This window comes from Mytilus trossulus, chromosome 9, assembly GCF_036588685.1.
Source record: "Mytilus trossulus isolate FHL-02 chromosome 9, PNRI_Mtr1.1.1.hap1, whole genome shotgun sequence".
Taxonomy (NCBI): domain Eukaryota; kingdom Metazoa; phylum Mollusca; class Bivalvia; order Mytilida; family Mytilidae; genus Mytilus; species Mytilus trossulus.
Window position 1 is genome coordinate 24,088,546 of NC_086381.1, and position 20,471 is coordinate 24,109,016.

The 20,471-nt window shown below is 30.8% G+C and overlaps 1 protein-coding gene across 1 annotated transcript; it reads right to left on the minus strand.

The window, feature by feature from the left end:
* Window positions 1-1,771: 1,771 nt before the first annotated feature.
* On the minus strand, window positions 1,772-19,813 carry LOC134683726 (atrial natriuretic peptide receptor 1-like). Its single transcript, XM_063543044.1, has 14 exons — window positions 19,722-19,813; window positions 18,512-18,739; window positions 17,923-18,027; window positions 16,876-16,947; window positions 15,809-15,971; window positions 10,231-10,392; window positions 9,294-9,489; window positions 7,585-7,725; window positions 6,780-6,903; window positions 6,072-6,140; window positions 5,255-5,417; window positions 4,715-4,825; window positions 3,550-3,641; window positions 1,772-2,553 (listed from the first exon to the last, which is right to left on the minus strand). Exons 1-14 carry the CDS (start codon window positions 19,722-19,724, stop codon window positions 2,224-2,226), a joined length of 1,959 nt encoding a protein of 652 aa, XP_063399114.1. The 5' UTR covers window positions 19,725-19,813; the 3' UTR covers window positions 1,772-2,223.
* Between the last annotated feature and the right edge of the window lie 658 nt (window positions 19,814-20,471).

Sequence of the window (20,471 nt, forward strand, 5' to 3'; positions counted from 1 at the left end):
AGAGGGTAATCAAAAATTTTGTAACGATGCAAATATCAAACTTTACAATATAAATAAAAATCTTTAACCAATGAATTAAAATAGCAAAAGCTATTTAATTCACAAATATATACTTATAAAAGCTTCATGTAAATTTTTTTAACAAAAAAATACATTAAATAAGAAATTTGGAGTTCAACCAAGGGAGCTAATAATAAAATAATAACACTGTCCGCCACACAGCACTTCGAGGACTCTCCCTCCGGTATCTTTCCTCCCTCGTTTATAGCCGACTATGCGGGGGCAATTCTAACTCTTTGGGGCATTATGATGACCTATAGTTGTTAATGTCTGTGTCATTAAGTCTCTTGTCAATCATAATACATATTCTTTTATATATAGCGATGTCGTTATTACGACATGATATGTCGAAATTACGACATAGCTATGTCGTTGTAACGACATAGCTATGTCGTTATAACGACATGTTATGTCGAAATTACGACATAGCGATGTCGTAATAACGAAATGATATGTCGAAATTACGACATGCTATGTCGTAATTACGACATAAAATTTTTTTTTTGAATGGCCCTTATCGGCTTCCGTAGAAACACCCTGGAATATAAAAAAAAACGGAATACAAACAACGAAAACCCAACGAAATACAGGGAGCAAAAACAAAAAAAAACTTTATTTGAATCGCCATGTACATTTGTAGATATACAGCATCGAACGTTGATGTAATACGTCAAACAACAACACGATCATTGTAAATCAATGAACATTCGATTAATACACAAGATTTCAAATAGAGACACTCGTTTATTACCTAAAACCACCCATTTGATCTCAATACGGCTTCTAAATGTTATTTATCCAACATTTCTTCTTTTTCGTGTGAAATTGTAGTATTCTGGAGATGGACATTCTAAGATTGTATATTTACTCGATGAATTTGACGGAAAGCCGCTATGATATGCCCAAATATTTATAAGTGGTCATGTATTGATTATATCTAATAAAATGTCTAAAATGATATTGAATATGAAATATCAAACAAACAATCAACCACATACAAATGTAAACAATAGTCATATTAAATATTTATGCCGATGATGTTAATCTATGTAAAGTGTACGGAAATCAGAAACGTATTGATTCCAGTAAACAAATGAAGGAAGGCTACAATAGAGGGTAAACAGTAGTCATGCAAGTGACAAAGGTGTAGTCAATTAACTGATTAGTATCAATGGTATCATATAAAATAGTATAATACAAAACCAAATGAATAGCTAACTTATTGGAAATTTTACCAGAAACTGTTGCATTCAAACCATCTTTGTCTATTCAAACAATCGACGTTCTATTATAAATCTCAGCTGGGATCTCAATAACTACTAGTCTAATGACACAAATATCGTTAATCAAAAGCTCATTGACTGTATTTCAGCTTTGGGTAGCATACATATATAAATTGGATATTTGATACTATAAAAATGTGTCTATTTATTTAATATAAAATCAACTATAAGATGATCAATCATATCTGAGTTGAACAATCTTGAACAATATGTTTTACATTTTTTTTTATGACAGTATGATGTAAAAAGGTATATAAGCGTATAGCTTTAAGGATATCAATGCCGATGAAACGCACCGAAACTATCCTGCAAGGGCTGTAAATCCAGTGAATGTCGTTCAAAACCTCTATCACCGAAACTTTCAAGTCGAAAGAAGCAGGACCTATTTATCATCAACTATCAGAAGTTTAAAGTACTTGTATATAATAGGAAAACAACGAGTTATCCACCCATCACACCAAATAAGCACACGAACAGCAAAAGCACACACAATGTTTTTAATCAAGTTGATAATGTGACAGCTTTATGTATAATGAATTCAGGTTCTGAACATTTTATCAATTATTAGTATTAGTAAGTGTTTAGATATTGCAATACAAGTTGCAGAGAATTGGCAATCGGTAAGTAATTATTTTAATTAGCTAAAATGATAAGAATGGCTCTTAAAGCCACATAAAGAAATTAGCCAAATCAAGTACTAGTACTCTAAAATACAAGTACCTAAATACAACAATTACTTTAAAGTAACAAAACAGTAATGAATAGTAAAAGTAGATTTCTAGTACCATATAATTTAACTATTTCAATATTGATTCATTACAAATAGTCCACAAACAGTTAATTCTAGAACTACTTGCAGATATTTCTTATATCCTTAACATTAGATATTAACATTTTCATGAACAGTATTATACAACTGAATACTTGGTATCACACTTGAAACTGGAATCAAATCAAGACATGGCAGCTTAGATTGTTCATCCTGGGAACCTTCAAGACATGGAAGCTTAGATTGTTCATCCTGGGAATCGTCAGCATGATTAATCTTCACATATACATCTGGCTTAGTGTTGAAACAATCTTTTTGTTTTATACCCTGATCTGGTTCGTCTCCAAGGTGAGAATAGTACTGTAGTTTGATCGATTGCTGACTTGAAGAAATATCCTGTTTTGTTCCCTCTAAATAGTATGTGGCCATTACTCCTTTACCCTACATGATAAAAAAAAACCGAGCGAGACAGTAAATAGGTTGTGTAAGATGTAAAAGGTAAGATCACAAAAATACTGAACTTAGAGGAAAATCAATTCGGAAAGTCCATAATCACAAGGCAAAATCAAATAACAAAACGCATCAAAAACGAATTTACAAGAACTGTCATATTCCTGACTTGGTTAGGCTTTTTTCAAATGTAGAAAATGGTGTATTAAACCTGGTTTTATAGCGCTAACCCTCTAACTTTGGTGACAGTCTCGTCAAATTCCGTTATATTTACAATGATGCGTGAACTAAACAGACACAATAAAAAGACTAGTCAAAATATGGGTACAGCAGTCATCATCGTGTAACAATTGAAATTATTAAAATTACACTACTTGTTTATCTAAGAACTGATGTTGGCTTGAATTAACGTCATTTATATGGTACTTGTTACAATGAAAGTGAACTTTGAAATGCAAAATTGTAAAAAAAAAAACTAATTTCCTTTGTCTTTTTTTTAAGAAGAGTGAAATTTTTACTCTTTCTGTTACATATTTATTATTTCACTCTTTTAAAAATTTTATCTGATAAAATGTTTAAAAAAAAAATCTAGAGAATTTGTATAAAACGTTATATTTCTAAATTATCTATCTATTGATTTTAAGACTTAATAACAGTTGTTGAATCCAAATTGATTAGAACATAAATAATTCAGTAGCGTTTTGTCTTATAGTTATAGGATAAACTTACAACTTGCATATATAGTATGTCAAATACTGTATATGAAATATACATGATATTTAGAAACAGTTTTCCTGATGTTTACATTTATTGACTTAAAACCTGCATATACACATTTCTTTTAAACACCGGAAGTATAGTTGGCAAAAGGGGTCATATGTCTTCAAACGGAATGCCGTTTACCTTTCTTTTAGTTTCTCCTCTTTTAACTATACCAAGTATTAGCTTAATTTTCAGATTCCATTTTTTCAACTTGTATAACATTACCTTGATTTTCAGATCACCTCTTTTCACTATGTCAAACATTCCATTTTCAATCAACATATTGGCTGTTACATTACTAATATGGATTTTCATTGCTAGATTTGAAGAAATTTAAGACATAATTGTCATTTCATAAGTATCCCATATATACTAGTTTATATATACTTCTTTTATTTCTAGTTTTTAATAAGATAATTTAACGTATTTCGTCGAAACCGAGATGTGTACAATGCTATCTCCGTTTGTCCTCTCTGTTATAGTATTGTGCTCACAGAGACACTTGATTATGTCTTCGCCAGTTTATGCGGCTGTTTTGCTTTTATCAATTGAAGCGAAAGAATAACGAAACATGTTATAACACGTTTAATTATCTTTATTGCTTTTCGGTGATGAACATATTTAGCTCAGTCTTTGGTCTTCTATATTTTGTATGTTTTACTGTAAACTGTTGTCTTTTGGTTGGTTTTAAATTTTTTCGCATGGCATTGTCGTTTTGTTTTGGACTCATGATGTTTAAAGTTTCTTTTGACATTTATCGCATCTCTTTAATATTATGTTAAGCATGGGTAGTTTAGCCTAGCACACACACTTTTTTCTTATCTTGAACGATATAATTTTTCGTAAAACAGTTCACTTGTTACTACCTGAATTACCTAATGAATTGAATCTGTTTCGGTTGAACTGACAATTTTAACTGAGCTTTTAACAAATTACGAAGTGTATTGGAAATAGTCAATGAAAATAATTACAAAATGTGAATCAATAAATCAAATTTCAATGATAAAAAATCATTCAATGTTACAATATGAATAGTTCACATACATTTCGTTAATTAATTTCAAGAATTTATGTCAATATTATTTTGAATAATGTTGGTATTTTTCAACGCCCTTTGTATTATTTACAAAGTAATATTAAGTAATATTCAGTAATACTAATGGTAGCTCATAAGTTTGTTCAATAGGTAAAGCAAACAAATGGCTCATTTATCTGTTATGTCTGTACGTTCAATAGGTACAACGAAAGAAAATATATTCAACATTACTCTTTTATAACTCTAGCTCTACACCACAAGCATTATGTTGTTTTATTTTTATCACCTTTTTATTAATCTTATTAAATCACCATGCATTTTGTAACATTCTTTGATATCATAACATTTGATTACCTTCCCCGTTTGATTCCATTCTAGAAGCTGTATTAACGGTATCACCAAACAGACAATATCGTGGCATAGTAAGTCCGACAACTCCTGCAACAACTGGGCCACTGTGAAGACCTATAATGATAATTATCAAATATCATAAATTAACAGAATTGTGAAACTAATTCCTTAATTTGTTATTTGATGATCATCACGATTATGAGGTCAACAATAAGAAAATTGAGGATTGATTTTTTTTCTCTGGTGGTGTTTGTAGAGAGAAAGTAGTATGGACCGAACAATAACGCTGTTTGAAGACTGTACATGACGACTACCATTTTTTTTTTATGAATAAAGAAATATCGAATACCACACAACATGATGGAAATTGATGGTACACTCGCAGATTTGTTTTTTATTTTACTAAGAACGTTCAAAACCAGAGTTTTATATACATTACAAGATAATATGACCAGAATGTACAAAACATTCATTTTTGATATCCTGCCTTTAGGTATGAATACACTTTTTTTAAAGAAATTCTGTTCGATTTACTATGGTTACCTATTCTAATTCGTAGACAAGACCCGGGATCATGAGGTAATCTAAACATTCTAACAGCATGGAGAAGATCTAAAGCTACATACGCCATCTCGCTGACATGTTTGTCGCCATTTCTTTCTGGTAAACCACTAACCACCATGTACGCATCCCCTATTGTTTCAACCTTAATATAATCAAACGAAATTTTACTTGTTTATTTAATTCAAATTCATTTCAAAAAGTAAAAAAAAAAAATATCACAAAATACTGAAACTTAGAGGAAACTCAATTCGGAAAGCTCATAATCACATGGCAAAATCAAATAACAAAACGCATCAAAAGCTTATTGACAAGAACTGTCATATTCCTGACTTGGTACAGGCATTTTCAAATGTAGAAAACGGTGGATTAAACCTGGTTTTATAGCGCTAACCCTCTCACTTTGATGACAGTCTCATCAAATTCCGTTATATTTGAATTAAAATAGAAGAGAACTTGGTGATTGAAATATCTGTACCATGCGTATGATACAACATATAGGAGTGATAAACATTGTACTATAACTATAAAAAAGCAATGACACTAATTGATAAAAAAAAAATTTAACTTACAAGTAAAATACAAATACAAACAAGTATTCATTAATTCATTGCTTAACACATACGATTAGCTAAGAACATCCGTTCATTATATTGCATAATTTGAAAATTAAATTGTATCGACAAGTTATAAATATTTTTCAATAAAAGAAATATGTTTTTTCGAAAGAAACAACACTTCCAATACGATTATTTCAATAAACTTTGAAAAGTAAACGCAAAAATAAAATCCCTCCTACCTTGTAAACTTCATAAGTCTTTATTGTGTCGTCAAATAAGGTATACAACGAATTCAACAGTTCTACGACCTGCCAAAATAACACTTTTGATAAAAGTTTTTATGTTGAATGCTGAACCAATATAACGAAATTGTATAACATGGTATAATTAGTTATAAAAGGTACCAGGAATATAATTTAATACACCTGACCCTTCGTCATATAGTTTGTTTTCGCTGAAGTAACATTAATTTATCTTCATTCAATTATATAAGAAATCTTTCACTATCTGAGCCTTCATTGCTCAAATTGTCGTTTCTCCTTTCTTTATTAGGTAATACAAAACTTTAAAAGGGACGTTCATAAACTGATATAACCTATCTTGAAAGTGTTTTATTTTTTCTTAGCATGTTTGTGTAAGTGTATGGGTGTTTTTTTACTGCGGCATATACCATGTACACACTTATAAATTTAAAACAATTCACATTACATTTCAAGACATTTTTATAACACAATGCGTATTCTTCGAAACAGACTACGGTCTATTAAGATACAAATTTATAATTCGAACATAGCTGATTTCATATCAGTGGTTTTACGTAAAAAAAGTAAATTAACAATGACGTATTCAATTCAACCTGGAATTATTTTAGAAAAAAGACTATCCGAAATCAAATGGAAAATCGGCTATTGCAGTGACGCTATCTTACAAAGCTGTAATATCGTTACCTGAATGGGTGTACATTCACCAGCTATTGTTGTAAATCCGACAATGTCCGAAAAGTATATCGTAGCTTTCTCAAATGATTCAGCTTTAACAGGTTTACCTAGCTTTAGATCTTCTGCCACCCTCCTGAAATATTAATTTGACTATTGACAATTCCATTGATTTAACTTTGTATCACACTTATATTCAAATTTATTTACCTATGATTGATAACTAAATAATCTGAAGACTCAAAAATTATATATACCGAATGCCTAGCTTTTATTTATAACGCAGCTGGCAGGTTAGATTGGCTAGAAAGTGGTTTTTTTTATTGTCAGTATACTTCCGTTTTAAATTCTTATATCTGTATGTGTACGTAAGTATATATGTTTTTATCAGAAACACGTGTTATCGGCTTTTTGTCAAGCATTCAATAAAAAAAAAACGCGTCTGTACATTAATTCTACCGATACGCATACAATTGCACTATAGTTTTCTAGATTTGATCTTGTCTTTTCTCTAGTTTTATTAAAAAGATTATTTCAAATTTTTCTTTTTTTCGTCCCGATGTTGTTTTCATTGTTTTTCCCGTTCTTATTTTCTAAGATGAACTATTGTGTATTCATTATTATACAATCGATACTAGTTTTTGTTGTTTTCGTTGGCACAGGCTAACCACGAATTCAAATATTCAGCAAATTTAATATTTTCATTAGGCTTCGGACACAGATATTGTCAAAAAACGAAATCAAAAATCCACCAATATGCAAGTTTTCAGAAATCCACTAAAATTGATACCTACGAAAATAAGTGAATCCACATTACCTTGGTAACATCTGATATAGTAATGCATCTGTTTTCCGTTTTTCGTCTTCCAACTGAACTGTCCTCTCAGCTACAAGTTCCTCTAACTGATTAGAATACTTCTCCATCATTACAATCATGTTTTCTATCACATTTGATTTCCTTTAAATAGCATAGAACAACAATATACACATATGAACAATATTTTAACTAGTTTATTGCTCTTTTGCGTTTGGCTGTACAACTATTTTTATCTGAGCGTCACCAATGAGTCTCATGTAGACGAAACGCGCGTCTAGCGTATTAAATATACTACACTGGTACTATTGATAACTATTAAATGTTTATAATTGATCAGGATCTACTAACCATTTCCAGAGCACAAGTCATGTGATCACCCCCACCTCCCCCCTCCCCTTTTTGGTATAGTTTATGTATCACAACTTAGGCTCCGTGTTAAAGCCGTACATTGACCTATAATGGTTTCTATTTGTTTGGGTAACTTGTTTGTATTTTCGTTGTCATATGTTGTTTTGCCTTGCCATTGCCAGTTAATCTCGACTTATGTATGTGAATGTCCCCATGGTAACTTCCATCTCTATTTTATGATATATAAAAAAAACAGAAGATGTGGTATGAGTAGCAATGCGACAACTCTTCACAAGAGACCAAATGACACAGAAACCAACAACTATATAGGTTACCGTAAAGCTTTCAACAATGAGCAAAGCCTATACCGCTTAGACAGCTATAAAAGTCCCCAAAATGAAAAATGTAAAACAATTCGAACGAGAAAACTAACGACCGAATTTATGTACTAGCATGAATGTAAAAACAAATATTCAACACATCAACAAACGACAATCAATCACTTACAGGCTCCTGACTTAGTACAGACACATTCATACAGAATATGGCGGGGTAAACAATGTAAGTGGGATCCCAACTCTCCCCAAACGTTGGACAGTGGTGTAACAGTACTAGTACAACAGAAGAACGAACTATGGGAATAAGTACTGTTTATATCAAAATAACAAATTTTCTAAAACTGTCGGTTTTCCTACGTTTTATTTTCCCATTGCAACAATTATAATTGTCTATTTTGGTTATTTATACAATTTCAAAACAAATTATTGTTTCATTTTTTTTTTATATCATTACGTATATTTGTAATCTAATTTTATTGCATTCAAGTGCATTATGATTTGGCTTTGTAGTTTTTTCGATCAAAATATTTGAAGAATCGGGATGTCTGTTTTAAAAATGTATTTGATTTGCACGGTTTATATGTATCAACATATTAACTCACCGGATCTTACCACTCAGCGTAAATGTTAGGTCCGGTGTTATTGTCGTATTTGGAGAAAATTCTAAACTGCGGGTTCATTAGAAAAACTACTCAATAGTTGTAAATAGGTACTTTATACCTTTGATTAATCGTTTCATTCGGTTGTAAGATAGACCATACATTTGTTGTCAATGTTCCAATGTTTTATGCATACGCTTTGATAACTACTAAGTATTTACACCACTGGGTTGATGCCACTATTTGTGGACTTTTCGTCACCGAGAGAGTGACTATCCCAGTAGTCAGCAATTCGGAATTGACATGAATATCAATAATATTAATTCTATCAAATATATATTCTATAAATTCACAAAGAATATGTATATTTATACAAACATTTTTTTATTTGATATCTTTTACTGAGCAGAAGAATATAACTCACTTAAAAGGGCTTATAGTGTTTAGAGTCTTCAGAACTCGTTTAACGGATGGTCTGATTTGAGGGTCCTCTGCCCAACACCTTTGTATTAAAGCTTGTATGGCTTTTGTCTGTTCCATTGCCTGGTTATTGTCCGACATATATGGAAATTTTGGACGAAATGGTACTTTTGTTGTTGCTGCTACCTTACTTATAATTTCTGAAACATTGAAAATAACAGTCATACATATAACATACGACGACTGATAATCACTTAATTAACTAAAGAGTTCATCACAAGTAATAAACATCTTTAATATGTTTTATTAACGTTTCAAAATTAAAAGATTAAACAAAAATGGTATAGTATCGAATATCCGACATATGTTTTCTTTGAAACCATGCAGAAGCAATCTCATATTATTAAATGTAAGATAAATATGTCACAAAACTAGATGATAATCCTTTTCGAATCACTTGTGTGTCGAGACAACAACACACACCACGTTTATTTGTATTAGTAAGTAAGTAATCAAATTATTTATTAAAGTGACAGGTGTATTTCACAAAAATATTATATAATACAGTGAGATATAAAAACAATAATTAGAACACCCGACCTTTGGGTCAATAAATCAATTTAAAAATAAATGTCAATGGTACGACGAACAAAAATAAATAGATTTTATCGAAAATTTTCCTATAAAAAGTTTAATCTCTTACTGAAGCTTGCAATGTATATTTAGCAGTTTTTCTCGAATGTTGACATAGCAAATATTTAAACTATTACTAGTAGTTTTTATCAAATAAAAAAAACTGTTATTGATAGTTCTTTATTTCTCAGTCGATATCACTTAGATAGAAGTATACGACTTAGACCGGACGACATGATATACGGAATATAATATTCATTACAAGAGGTACTTGTTTCCACATACAAAACACACTTTGTTGTGCATACCATTTGACGACATGTAAACTTCACATCCATATGGAGTGTCCCTGGTAACAAGTTCCTTTGCAATAATTCCGAAACTATAAACGTCTCCCTGCACTGATCCTGACTTCTGATTTTGGGCAATCCATGTTCTAAGATGCTCAGGTGCAGTCCAGAACAGAGATTCTAAAACAAGTGGAACATTGTTTGGATTTGTTTCAAATGACAAAATCAATATAGGTTAAGTATACTTGTGCTGTGCTATTTAAGTATCCAGACTACATACTTTGAACATATATATATATATATATATACAACTCGTCTAAACATCAACCCAACAATGTTAGATCTGTAAATTTGCTTTCGCAAATTTTTGGTTCTTCCCTCGCCGGGATTCGAACCCATGCTACTGTGATATCGTGACACCAAATCGCCTGCACTGCAGCCGTCCCGCTAGACCACACGACCACCTGGGCTCTCAGACGATTTGGTGTCACGATATCACAGTAGCATGGGTTCGAATCTAGATCTAGATTTCGACAATATATGTCTCTTCAGTGATGTTAGGGATCGAAACGGTATTTGGAAGGCCATATAATTTACTCTCAATTTAAAATTGACTCTTGAATTTTAAGAGACAATATAGGATGAACGGATCATATAAACCGGAGGGAAAATATGATACATGCCCAAACAAAAAATATAAACGAGTCTAAATTGAAAACTACGTTCAAACCTATGATTGCGTTGGATAAAAACCGCAATTTTTATACGTGTGCATGTCAAACAAATTTCGTTGTAGAAGGGTCTAAAAACAGCACAAACAACATTTTCCAAAAGACCAAAAAGGTGAAAAAGTATATTTTAACAAAACGCATTTGACTAACAGGTCGAACAACTGATGTTCTGTAACCCTGCTGACTGCCATTGACGATTGCCAAATAAAATTGATCACAAGATGTAACAAAATGGATCTGAATATAAATTTAATACGTCACAGAGAAAAAAAACTGTTATCTTGTGGCTACGATGTTGTGCCACAAACATTCGGTGTCAATATTTCTTTAGTACACCAGATCTAGATTTCGACAATATATGTCTCTTCAGTGATGTTAGGGATCGAAACGGTATTTGGAAGGCCATATAATTTACTCTCAATTTAAAATTGACTCTTGAATTTTAAGAGACAATATAGGATGAACGGATCATATAAACCGGAGGGAAAATATGATACATGCCCAAACAAAAAATATAAACGAGTCTAAATTGAAAACTACGTTCAAACCTATGATTGCGTTGGATAAAAACCGCAATTTTTATACGTGTGCATGTCAAACAAATTTCGTTGTAGAAGGGTCTAAAAACAGCACAAACAACATTTTCCAAAAGACCAAAAAGGTGAAAAAGTATATTTTAACAAAACGCATTTGACTAACAGGTCGAACAACTGATGTTCTGTAACCCTGCTGACTGCCATTGACGATTGCCAAATAAAATTGATCACAAGATGTAACAAAATGGATCTGAATATAAATTTAATACGTCACAGAGAAAAAAAACTGTTATCTTGTGGCTACGATGTTGTGCCACAAACATTCGGTGTCAATATTTCTTTAGTACACCAGATCTAGATTTCGACAATATATGTCTCTTCAGTGATGTTAGGGATCGAAACGGTATTTGGAAGGCCATATAATTTACTCTCAATTTAAAATTGACTCTTGAATTTTAAGAGACAATATAGGATGAACGGATCATATAAACCGGAGGGAAAATATGATACATGCCCAAACAAAAAATATAAACGAGTCTAAATTGAAAACTACGTTCAAACCTATGATTGCGTTGGATAAAAACCGCAATTTTTATACGTGTGCATGTCAAACAAATTTCGTTGTAGAAGGGTCTAAAAACAGCACAAACAACATTTTCCAAAAGACCAAAAAGGTGAAAAAGTATATTTTAACAAAACGCATTTGACTAACAGGTCGAACAACTGATTTTCTGTAACCCTGCTGACTGCCATTGACGATTGCCAAATAAAATTGATCACAAGATGTAACAAAATGGATCTGAATATAAATTTAATACGTCACAGAGAAAAAAAAAACTGTTAACTTGTGGCTACGATGTTGTGCCACAAACATTCGGTGTCAATATTTCTTTAGTACACCAGATCTAGATTTCGACAATATATGTCTCTTCAGTGATGTTAGGGATCGAAACGGTATTTGGAAGGCCATATAATTTACTCTCAATTTAAAATTGACTCTTGAATTTTAAGAGACAATATAGGATGAACGGATCATATAAACCGGAGGGAAAATATGATACATGCCCAAACAAAAAATATAAACGAGTCTAAATTGAAAACTACGTTCAAACCTATGATTGCGTTGGATAAAAACCGCAATTTTTATACGTGTGCATGTCAAACAAATTTCGTTGTAGAAGGGTCTAAAAACAGCACAAACAACATTTTCCAAAAGACCAAAAAGGTGAAAAAGTATATTTTAACAAAACGCATTTGACTAACAGGTCGAACAACTGATGTTCTGTAACCCTGCTGACTGCCATTGACGATTGCCAAATAAAATTGATCACAAGATGTAACAAAATGGATCTGAATATAAATTTAATACGTCACAGAGAAAAAAAACTGTTAACTTGTGGCTACGATGTTGTGCCACAAACATTCGGTGTCAATATTTCTTTAGTACACCAGATCTAGATTTCGACAATATATGTCTCTTCAGTGATGTTAGGGATCGAAACGGTATTTGGAAGGCCATATAATTTACTCTCAATTTAAAATTGACTCTTGAATTTTAAGAGACAATATAGGATGAACGGATCATATAAACCGGAGGGAAAATATGATACATGCCCAAACAAAAAATATAAACGAGTCTAAATTGAAAACTACGTTCAAACCTATGATTGCGTTGGATAAAAACCGCAATTTTTATACGTGTGCATGTCCTAATGCCCTACCGTTGTCATATTTTAAATATCATACCAGTTTAGATCGGTCAGGACTGTTTATTGGGACTGTATATCCACGCAGTTGTTTAACATCTCAACTGTCAACACCTTTGGGAATTTAGAGTTGTGCCAGTTCACTTCGTAAATAACTTTTTTTATTTTTGGCATATTTTTGTAGTCTTTGCGGTGTGTTTGAAAATTTTAAAAGTGTTCCAGCGTTCGCTTAATTTGTATAAATCAAGATTTTGATAGAGTCTAAATTTGATTTGACATGATTCATTTTTCATCGTGCAATTACCGAAGAAGGATATCTGTTATCCGAAATATCTAACATATTGTTCGTTTTATTGTGTTTTTGGTGATGTTGTATTCTTGTAGACTTGTCATATATTATATTATGTAGTGTACTGCATCATGTTTATATGATCCATCGCCCCGTAAGATTTATCGTTGACTATTTATTCAGTCATTTTATACATATATATATATATATATTTATGTTAATTATATACTGAGCTAGGATATAATAAGATATACATATAAATATTACAAATTAATTTGTTAATTAATCAAATAAATTAAAGAATAGCTGCTTCTAATCAATGCCATTTCTGATCCTTTTTTACTTTTTGTACAGGGGTTAAGAAACATACAGAGTATTTTCTATATTAATTTTTTAAATATTCTACCCCACCATATTTTGTGGGGACATCTACATTTGTATAAATATAATATTTGAGTAACAACAAAATATAATTAACTGTTTTACTGTTAACAAAATCCTCAGACACACCTTAAATGACTTCTTTTGCACTGAAAGGCAGGGGAATGATGTCATAATATTTAATCGCATGTATAACGGATAGCCAGAAGTTTTGTGATACATTACATTCCCTCAAAAATGTGAAAAATATGTTCTTTAATTTCTGAACAAAAAATACAAAGTTAAGTTTCTTTTAATTTTCATTTGAATAAAAAATAATTACATGGTAGAATCCTATGATCAATATTAAATTGAAAATTTGCAAAAAAAAAGAGTTTCTGGTTATAACGAAGGGCAGAGAATGAATTGCATTCCAATCTTCAATCTGCATATTTAAATATCTTTCCCATTTTAACGGGAAGATAAAGATATCACTTTATTATCCTCCAAAAATAATGTATAGAAAAATTTACAAGATTTTTATAACTTTATCTATTAATCTATTTTCCATTATTTCCAGTTTTGAACTACCTACTATTATACTTTTCTATCTCATTAGAATCGCACTTAAAATACACAAACAAAATTAGTATTGATATCATACTTTTTTTAATTTCATCTTATGAGAATGATGGATTATTATCTGACATTAGATCATGTATGAAGAATATACTATTTTCAATATATTTGAACCTCAAAATCATCTTGCCATCCATTTTGATGTTCGGATTCAGCCAGATGGACTGGGTGCGAATTTCAGTATTGTTTTCAGCTTTAAGCTATTTTTTTAACTTTGAAAAATTTACCAGGATATTATGCCAAAATGGATTAACTTGTTCTGCTAAATAAAGTAGACCTTCTTGACTTAAGTGTAATTTTTTTTTCTTTTTTCTGTTTCATACACATTTTTCGGTAGGATTTCCGTGTGAATCTTTTATAAATTTACATCGTTCCAATGTATGCTTTGGTGTTAAGAAAATGATATGGGAACACTTTAACAGACAATACAGACACTGACCTAATTTTTCATCCGAAATCTTTAGATGACCGTGAATGCAGTTACGATCGTCAGCTTTACCCCAGTGATTATGTTTAAAAACGTTAATATTATTTGAAATAACAGCGCGTTACTCCTGACTATCATAATACACATTATGCCTTTATTTGTGATATTAAAACTTTTCACATTGAACTGTTGGATTTGAACAGTTTTTTTCTTGAATGGCAAATTTTGATGCAAAAACGTATTTATAACCATTAAAGAACAATTGCAATCAATCTTTAATCTGCTACGACATATTAGGGTTTACACAAATAAAGTTTGAAGCCACGTTCATTACAAGTGTATCTTCAATTAATTAACCCGACGTATCATCTGCATCATAAATACTTTACTTATTTATTACTTCATGAAAATGATTAAGAAAACTGGTGGAATGAATTATTCAAACCCATCCAACAGTTAAATATATTATATAATGTATGAAGGGAAATATGTACACCTAATGTGTGCATATTCTACACAACCTTATACTTGTTTGGACACTTATCATTAAACACCGATACCACATATACACAGGGGATTAACAGTGATGTGTAGTAGGATTTATTTAATTTCTATACTTAATTGTTGCTCGAAAAAACGTTGGTTGCTAATCAACTTTCCAGTTGTATTGCCGAAGTTGCCTAATCTTGAAATTGATAAACAACCAACACAGAAGCATGACGCACATAAAAAAGTTAAGATGATAACAAGATGTTTAGTCGGTATACTTTTATTTTTTTTATTTTCCATGCATATCCATTTCTTTAACTTACTTTGTCATAACAGTGAATAGCCTTTCACAAACGTTTGCTTAATTACTAAAAATATTTAAATTATATTATGCAAAATTAAACCACAATACACAATACCTGCTTCAGTTCTCCAACTTCCAGTTTCTTCAATTAGGCTTTTATAAATAGTCCTTGGTCCAAAGTCTGACAACTTACAGGTCCATCTACTATCCACTACACAGTTTGTGCTTTTCATGTTACCATGGTATTTAAGTTCGCTTTTGTTGAGGTATTCTAAACCCTTAAAGAAATGATGTACTAAGACAATTATCTATTAATTAAGCTCTCGGGTGACTTAATTGGTGTAAAATATTGACCAATCAAAACCATGGTAGGATTAAATGTTTAGCTTCAATATGCTTTTTCTTATTTTGAAACACACCCGCCATTAAAATCATGTCAAAAGTCCGTTATATAAGCAACATCTAATAAATAAAGTGCTATGCTTACGACGACAATAAATGTGTGTTGATGCATATATTTCAGAGTGATACCAATCTATATAGATGTATCCTGCAATCAGCCATCTATTGTACAAATAACAGGTATACAAATACATTTTTTGGTATATTTGTGCATGTACAAATAAAGTCTCCTGTTACCCCGCTTCCATGTTATGCACGGATTATGTGGATTTTTCTTTTGTGAGCCAGTTTATTTTGGGTGTCCTCATCGCGGTCCGCGTTTAAATTGTCGATTTCTTCAAAAAAAAAAAAAAAGTAGAGACAAAGATTTACATTTGACGACAGTTTCGGGGGGTTGGATGTAAAAACAATATATATACATTGTCGGAAAATATAAAATGTATTTGTACTCGCTACGAAACAGGAGAAAAGATCGCTTTTCGTCCTGTTTCTCATAAGCTCATACAAATAAATTTATGACTTCCGATAATGTACATATATTGTATATTAGTCTAAAGATTAAAACCAAAATTATTTGGCATGTTTGTGTTACAGAAATACAACTTCGTTCCTAAAAGTGTAGTCAAAAGAGTGTTTCTGTTTAGATATGTCTATAATTTGCCGAATAAAGCACTTATTACAGAGACATATTGTGTTAATACAGTAAGGTCTTAGTCACAATCAATTAAGTGCTTCTCTACCTAACTCAAAATTGTATCATATTTTTATTATTTTCCTTACCCTACATATATCAATAGCAATAGACAGCTTAAACATCGTATCAAGCTTTATATCATCATTTTCAATAATATCCTGTAAAAAATATACATTAATTTTAGGATAATTGTCCTAAAGCAAAAGCTCTTTCAGCAAGCATAATATCATATTGATTGTATATGTATTTTACATATTTTACATTAAAATCCTGTGATATTATATTTTTAATGTAATCTGATATAAAAAGAATGAGATTACTTACTTTATTATAATAATTTTTATAAATGATATATATTCAGAAGATTTCTAAATGTTGTTTTAAAATTTAGGTTGTGATCGAATTAAACAGATCATTGTCTTCCAATAACAGGGTTTTTTTTTCATTCTTTATAAAGGATTTTACATTAAAGAGTTTATAATTTAGAAAGACAAACAAGACACTATATCCCGTTATTTAAGGTGGTACATAACACTACAGGGAGATAACTCTGTAAAGTTAGCTAAAAGTTTTAATTATGTTGTGTTGTAAATGAAATATTAAGCTTCTCAATGATCAAAATTGATGTTTGTCAAACTGCTATATAACCAGTGTAATTTTTCTGACAAAACAGTTAGTTCAAAATTTTTATAGTTTTGTTAAAGGGTCAAATAAATATTTTGACAAAGTTTTATGAAAATAAAACGAGCCAAATTAATTTAAGTGAAAGTGTTGGGTACCACCTTAATGTGTTTTACTCGCAGATGTTAGTGAATGCCATATTTATTTGCTTTTTCTTAATCAACATTCACCAGAACTTGCAAGTATTTTTAAGAAGCAAATCTAATAATGTATACATTACGGATTGTCAAGTAGAAACATATATAATATTTTTTTAATGAAGACACTTCATGTTGAAATAAAAAAATAAAAGTATACATCAAAATTATACCGAAAATACAATTATTTTGTCGTATTTGTTTTTTATGTTTTGATTAAATAACAATTCATTTCTTTTTGCTATTCCCAGCAAAAGATTTCAAATATCGAATTGTAAAAATATCACAATATTAAAGATTATATCGCTAGCTTACACGTAAACGTCCTTTTGTGCAATGTTCCCATAAAACAGAAATGCTTCCTTGTTCCGTACACATTCCCACAAGAGATGTTATATTCGTGTGTCTAATATCAAGCAACTGGAAAAAATATGTTAACCTTTAATCAAGACGTGCATAAATGATTAAAAACCCTTGTCCATATTCATATGTTGAAGTTTTGGGAATATGTAGTTCTTGTCTTCAGATAAAAAAAAAACCAAAACGTGTTGTACATTGTTTTAATGATCTATAAGATTTTGATTTTTTTTTGCTTTCGTCCTTTTCAAAGTTCTTTATGTAAATATACTCCCCAGATTTGCCATGATAACAATACGGCAAATGACGTTTCGTCTATAAATAGTCATCAGTGACGCTCGATTTAAACAGTCCAAAAAAGTAAGAATCTGAAAAGCATTGAAGACCCAAATGATACAATATAAACATTACAATGGTCATGTCTTTGACCCTTTAGTCTATATGCATAATTGTCTCATTGTAATCATACTACATCTCCTTATCTTTTCAGATTACATTCAAAATGTAATATTAATTATCTTATTACTTCTTTTTTACAAAATTTTACCATTTTCATTTCTTTCAACAGCTGTCTATCACTCTTAATCCTTTGTTTCTTTAAGCGTTTCACATATACAATTTGTCCCTTGAATCTAGCAGTATGGTCATTAATTCTAGTATCCTCCCTATCTCCAGCTGATTTAGCCCTAGTGTCGTTCAAACCATATCTATTTGAAGATGTCACTGTTGCTTCAGTAAAACACAACTGACTCTGTGTAAAGGCGACGGACAAGGCCTAGTGAAAATAGAAAAAAAATTGTTATCCATATTGTCAAATGATGTTCACTGACTTATTACAGATACTGATAACCATGTCTTCTTGATACTATTTACGCATTGGGATGAAAGTTTTGTCAATTTCAATTAATCTATTATTTTTATTAATTCAGCCACTTGTTTCTATTTATAAGGAGATCGACTATACATATACAATATAGGCAATGGATAGTAGATATTTCCACGAATAGAAACAAGTGTCTGTGTATTGAATATTATCATCTATCTAAATGAAATAAAGACTTTCTCAATGTTGTCGATGTATATCGATTCGTGTTTCTCTAATATTTTATTTTTTATAAACGGTTGCTACTGTCCACTATTGTTATAATTAGTATATGTATCAGTCATTCCAGTTAATAAATCAATGGATTATTTTGCGAAAAGAAGCTAATCAGAAAAAAGAACAAACAATCTTAATTCAAACACTAGTATATATTTAAAAATAGAAGACAATACTGTCATTTTATTCTAACAAAAAATGTTTATTTTCTGTCCTGGATGTTTTTGCATTTATTTGTACTGTAGTCCTGTCATGTTACGGTGTCATTTAAGTATTATGTTAAACATTGCAATAAAAGTGCGAGGTTTGGCTAGCCACAAAACCAGGTTCAACCCACCATTTTTGTCGTAAAATTACCCGTACTTAGTCAGGAAAATGTCCATTGTTATATTAAAGTTCGTTTCTTTGTGTGTTACATTTTAGTGTTTTGTGACTGTTTTTTTCGTAGTTCTCCTCTTATATTTGATGTGTTTGACTGTTTTTTTCGTAGTTCTCCTCTTATATTTGATGTGTTTCTCTCAGTTTTAGTTTGTAAGCCGGATTTGGTTTGATTTTTTTTTTCTCAATCGATTTATGAATTTCGAGCAACGGTATACAACTCCTTTATTTATATGATTATTAAAACAGACAGTATTATATGTAACGAAATATACTATACCATGAACGACTTGGCTGGTTTTGTGACCTTGAAATCTAAATCTTGGTACTTGACCTTCCATATTGTATTATTTAGCTGGTGTTCTTTCCTCCATATTCTGATAAAATATTTTGTTAATGTTTTATTAAAAGGACATGATTGAAATTAAACAAATCTTTTCATTGGCAGTTTTTGAAAGTGTATGTGAATTCAAATTTTTGTCTATTTTTTTCTGATTCTAAAGTTGTTGTTTTTTAATTTTTCATACGATATAAATAGAATAAACCAGCCGCTATAGTAAGCCAAAGATTTGAAATGGCAAATCAAAAATGCGTTTTTGAAGTAAAAGTTTGGGGGTATAGCAGAATATATACAAAGTAACATTCAAACATATCAGAGGGACACCCTCAGAGCAAAACAAAATAAAAGTCAACAAAAGGTTAACAGAACAGAGAATACTAATTTTGGCATAACATTCTTGATGTCAATTAAATATGTATGACTTTTCAGATTTATTGTGTGTGGATTAACGAGACAATGGCATGATAACTTACCGATAGATAAGGAATACTGTTAACATTGCAGCAAATATACCACTACTAATACCAGAATATAAGGCCATTTTCGGTGCTGTGGCGAAAAACAATATAATGATAAATGATTTCAAATCAAAAATGCGTTTTTGAAGTAAAAGTTTGGGGGTATAGCAGAATATATACAAAGTAACATTCAAACATATCAGAGGGACACCCTCAGAGCAAAACAAAATAA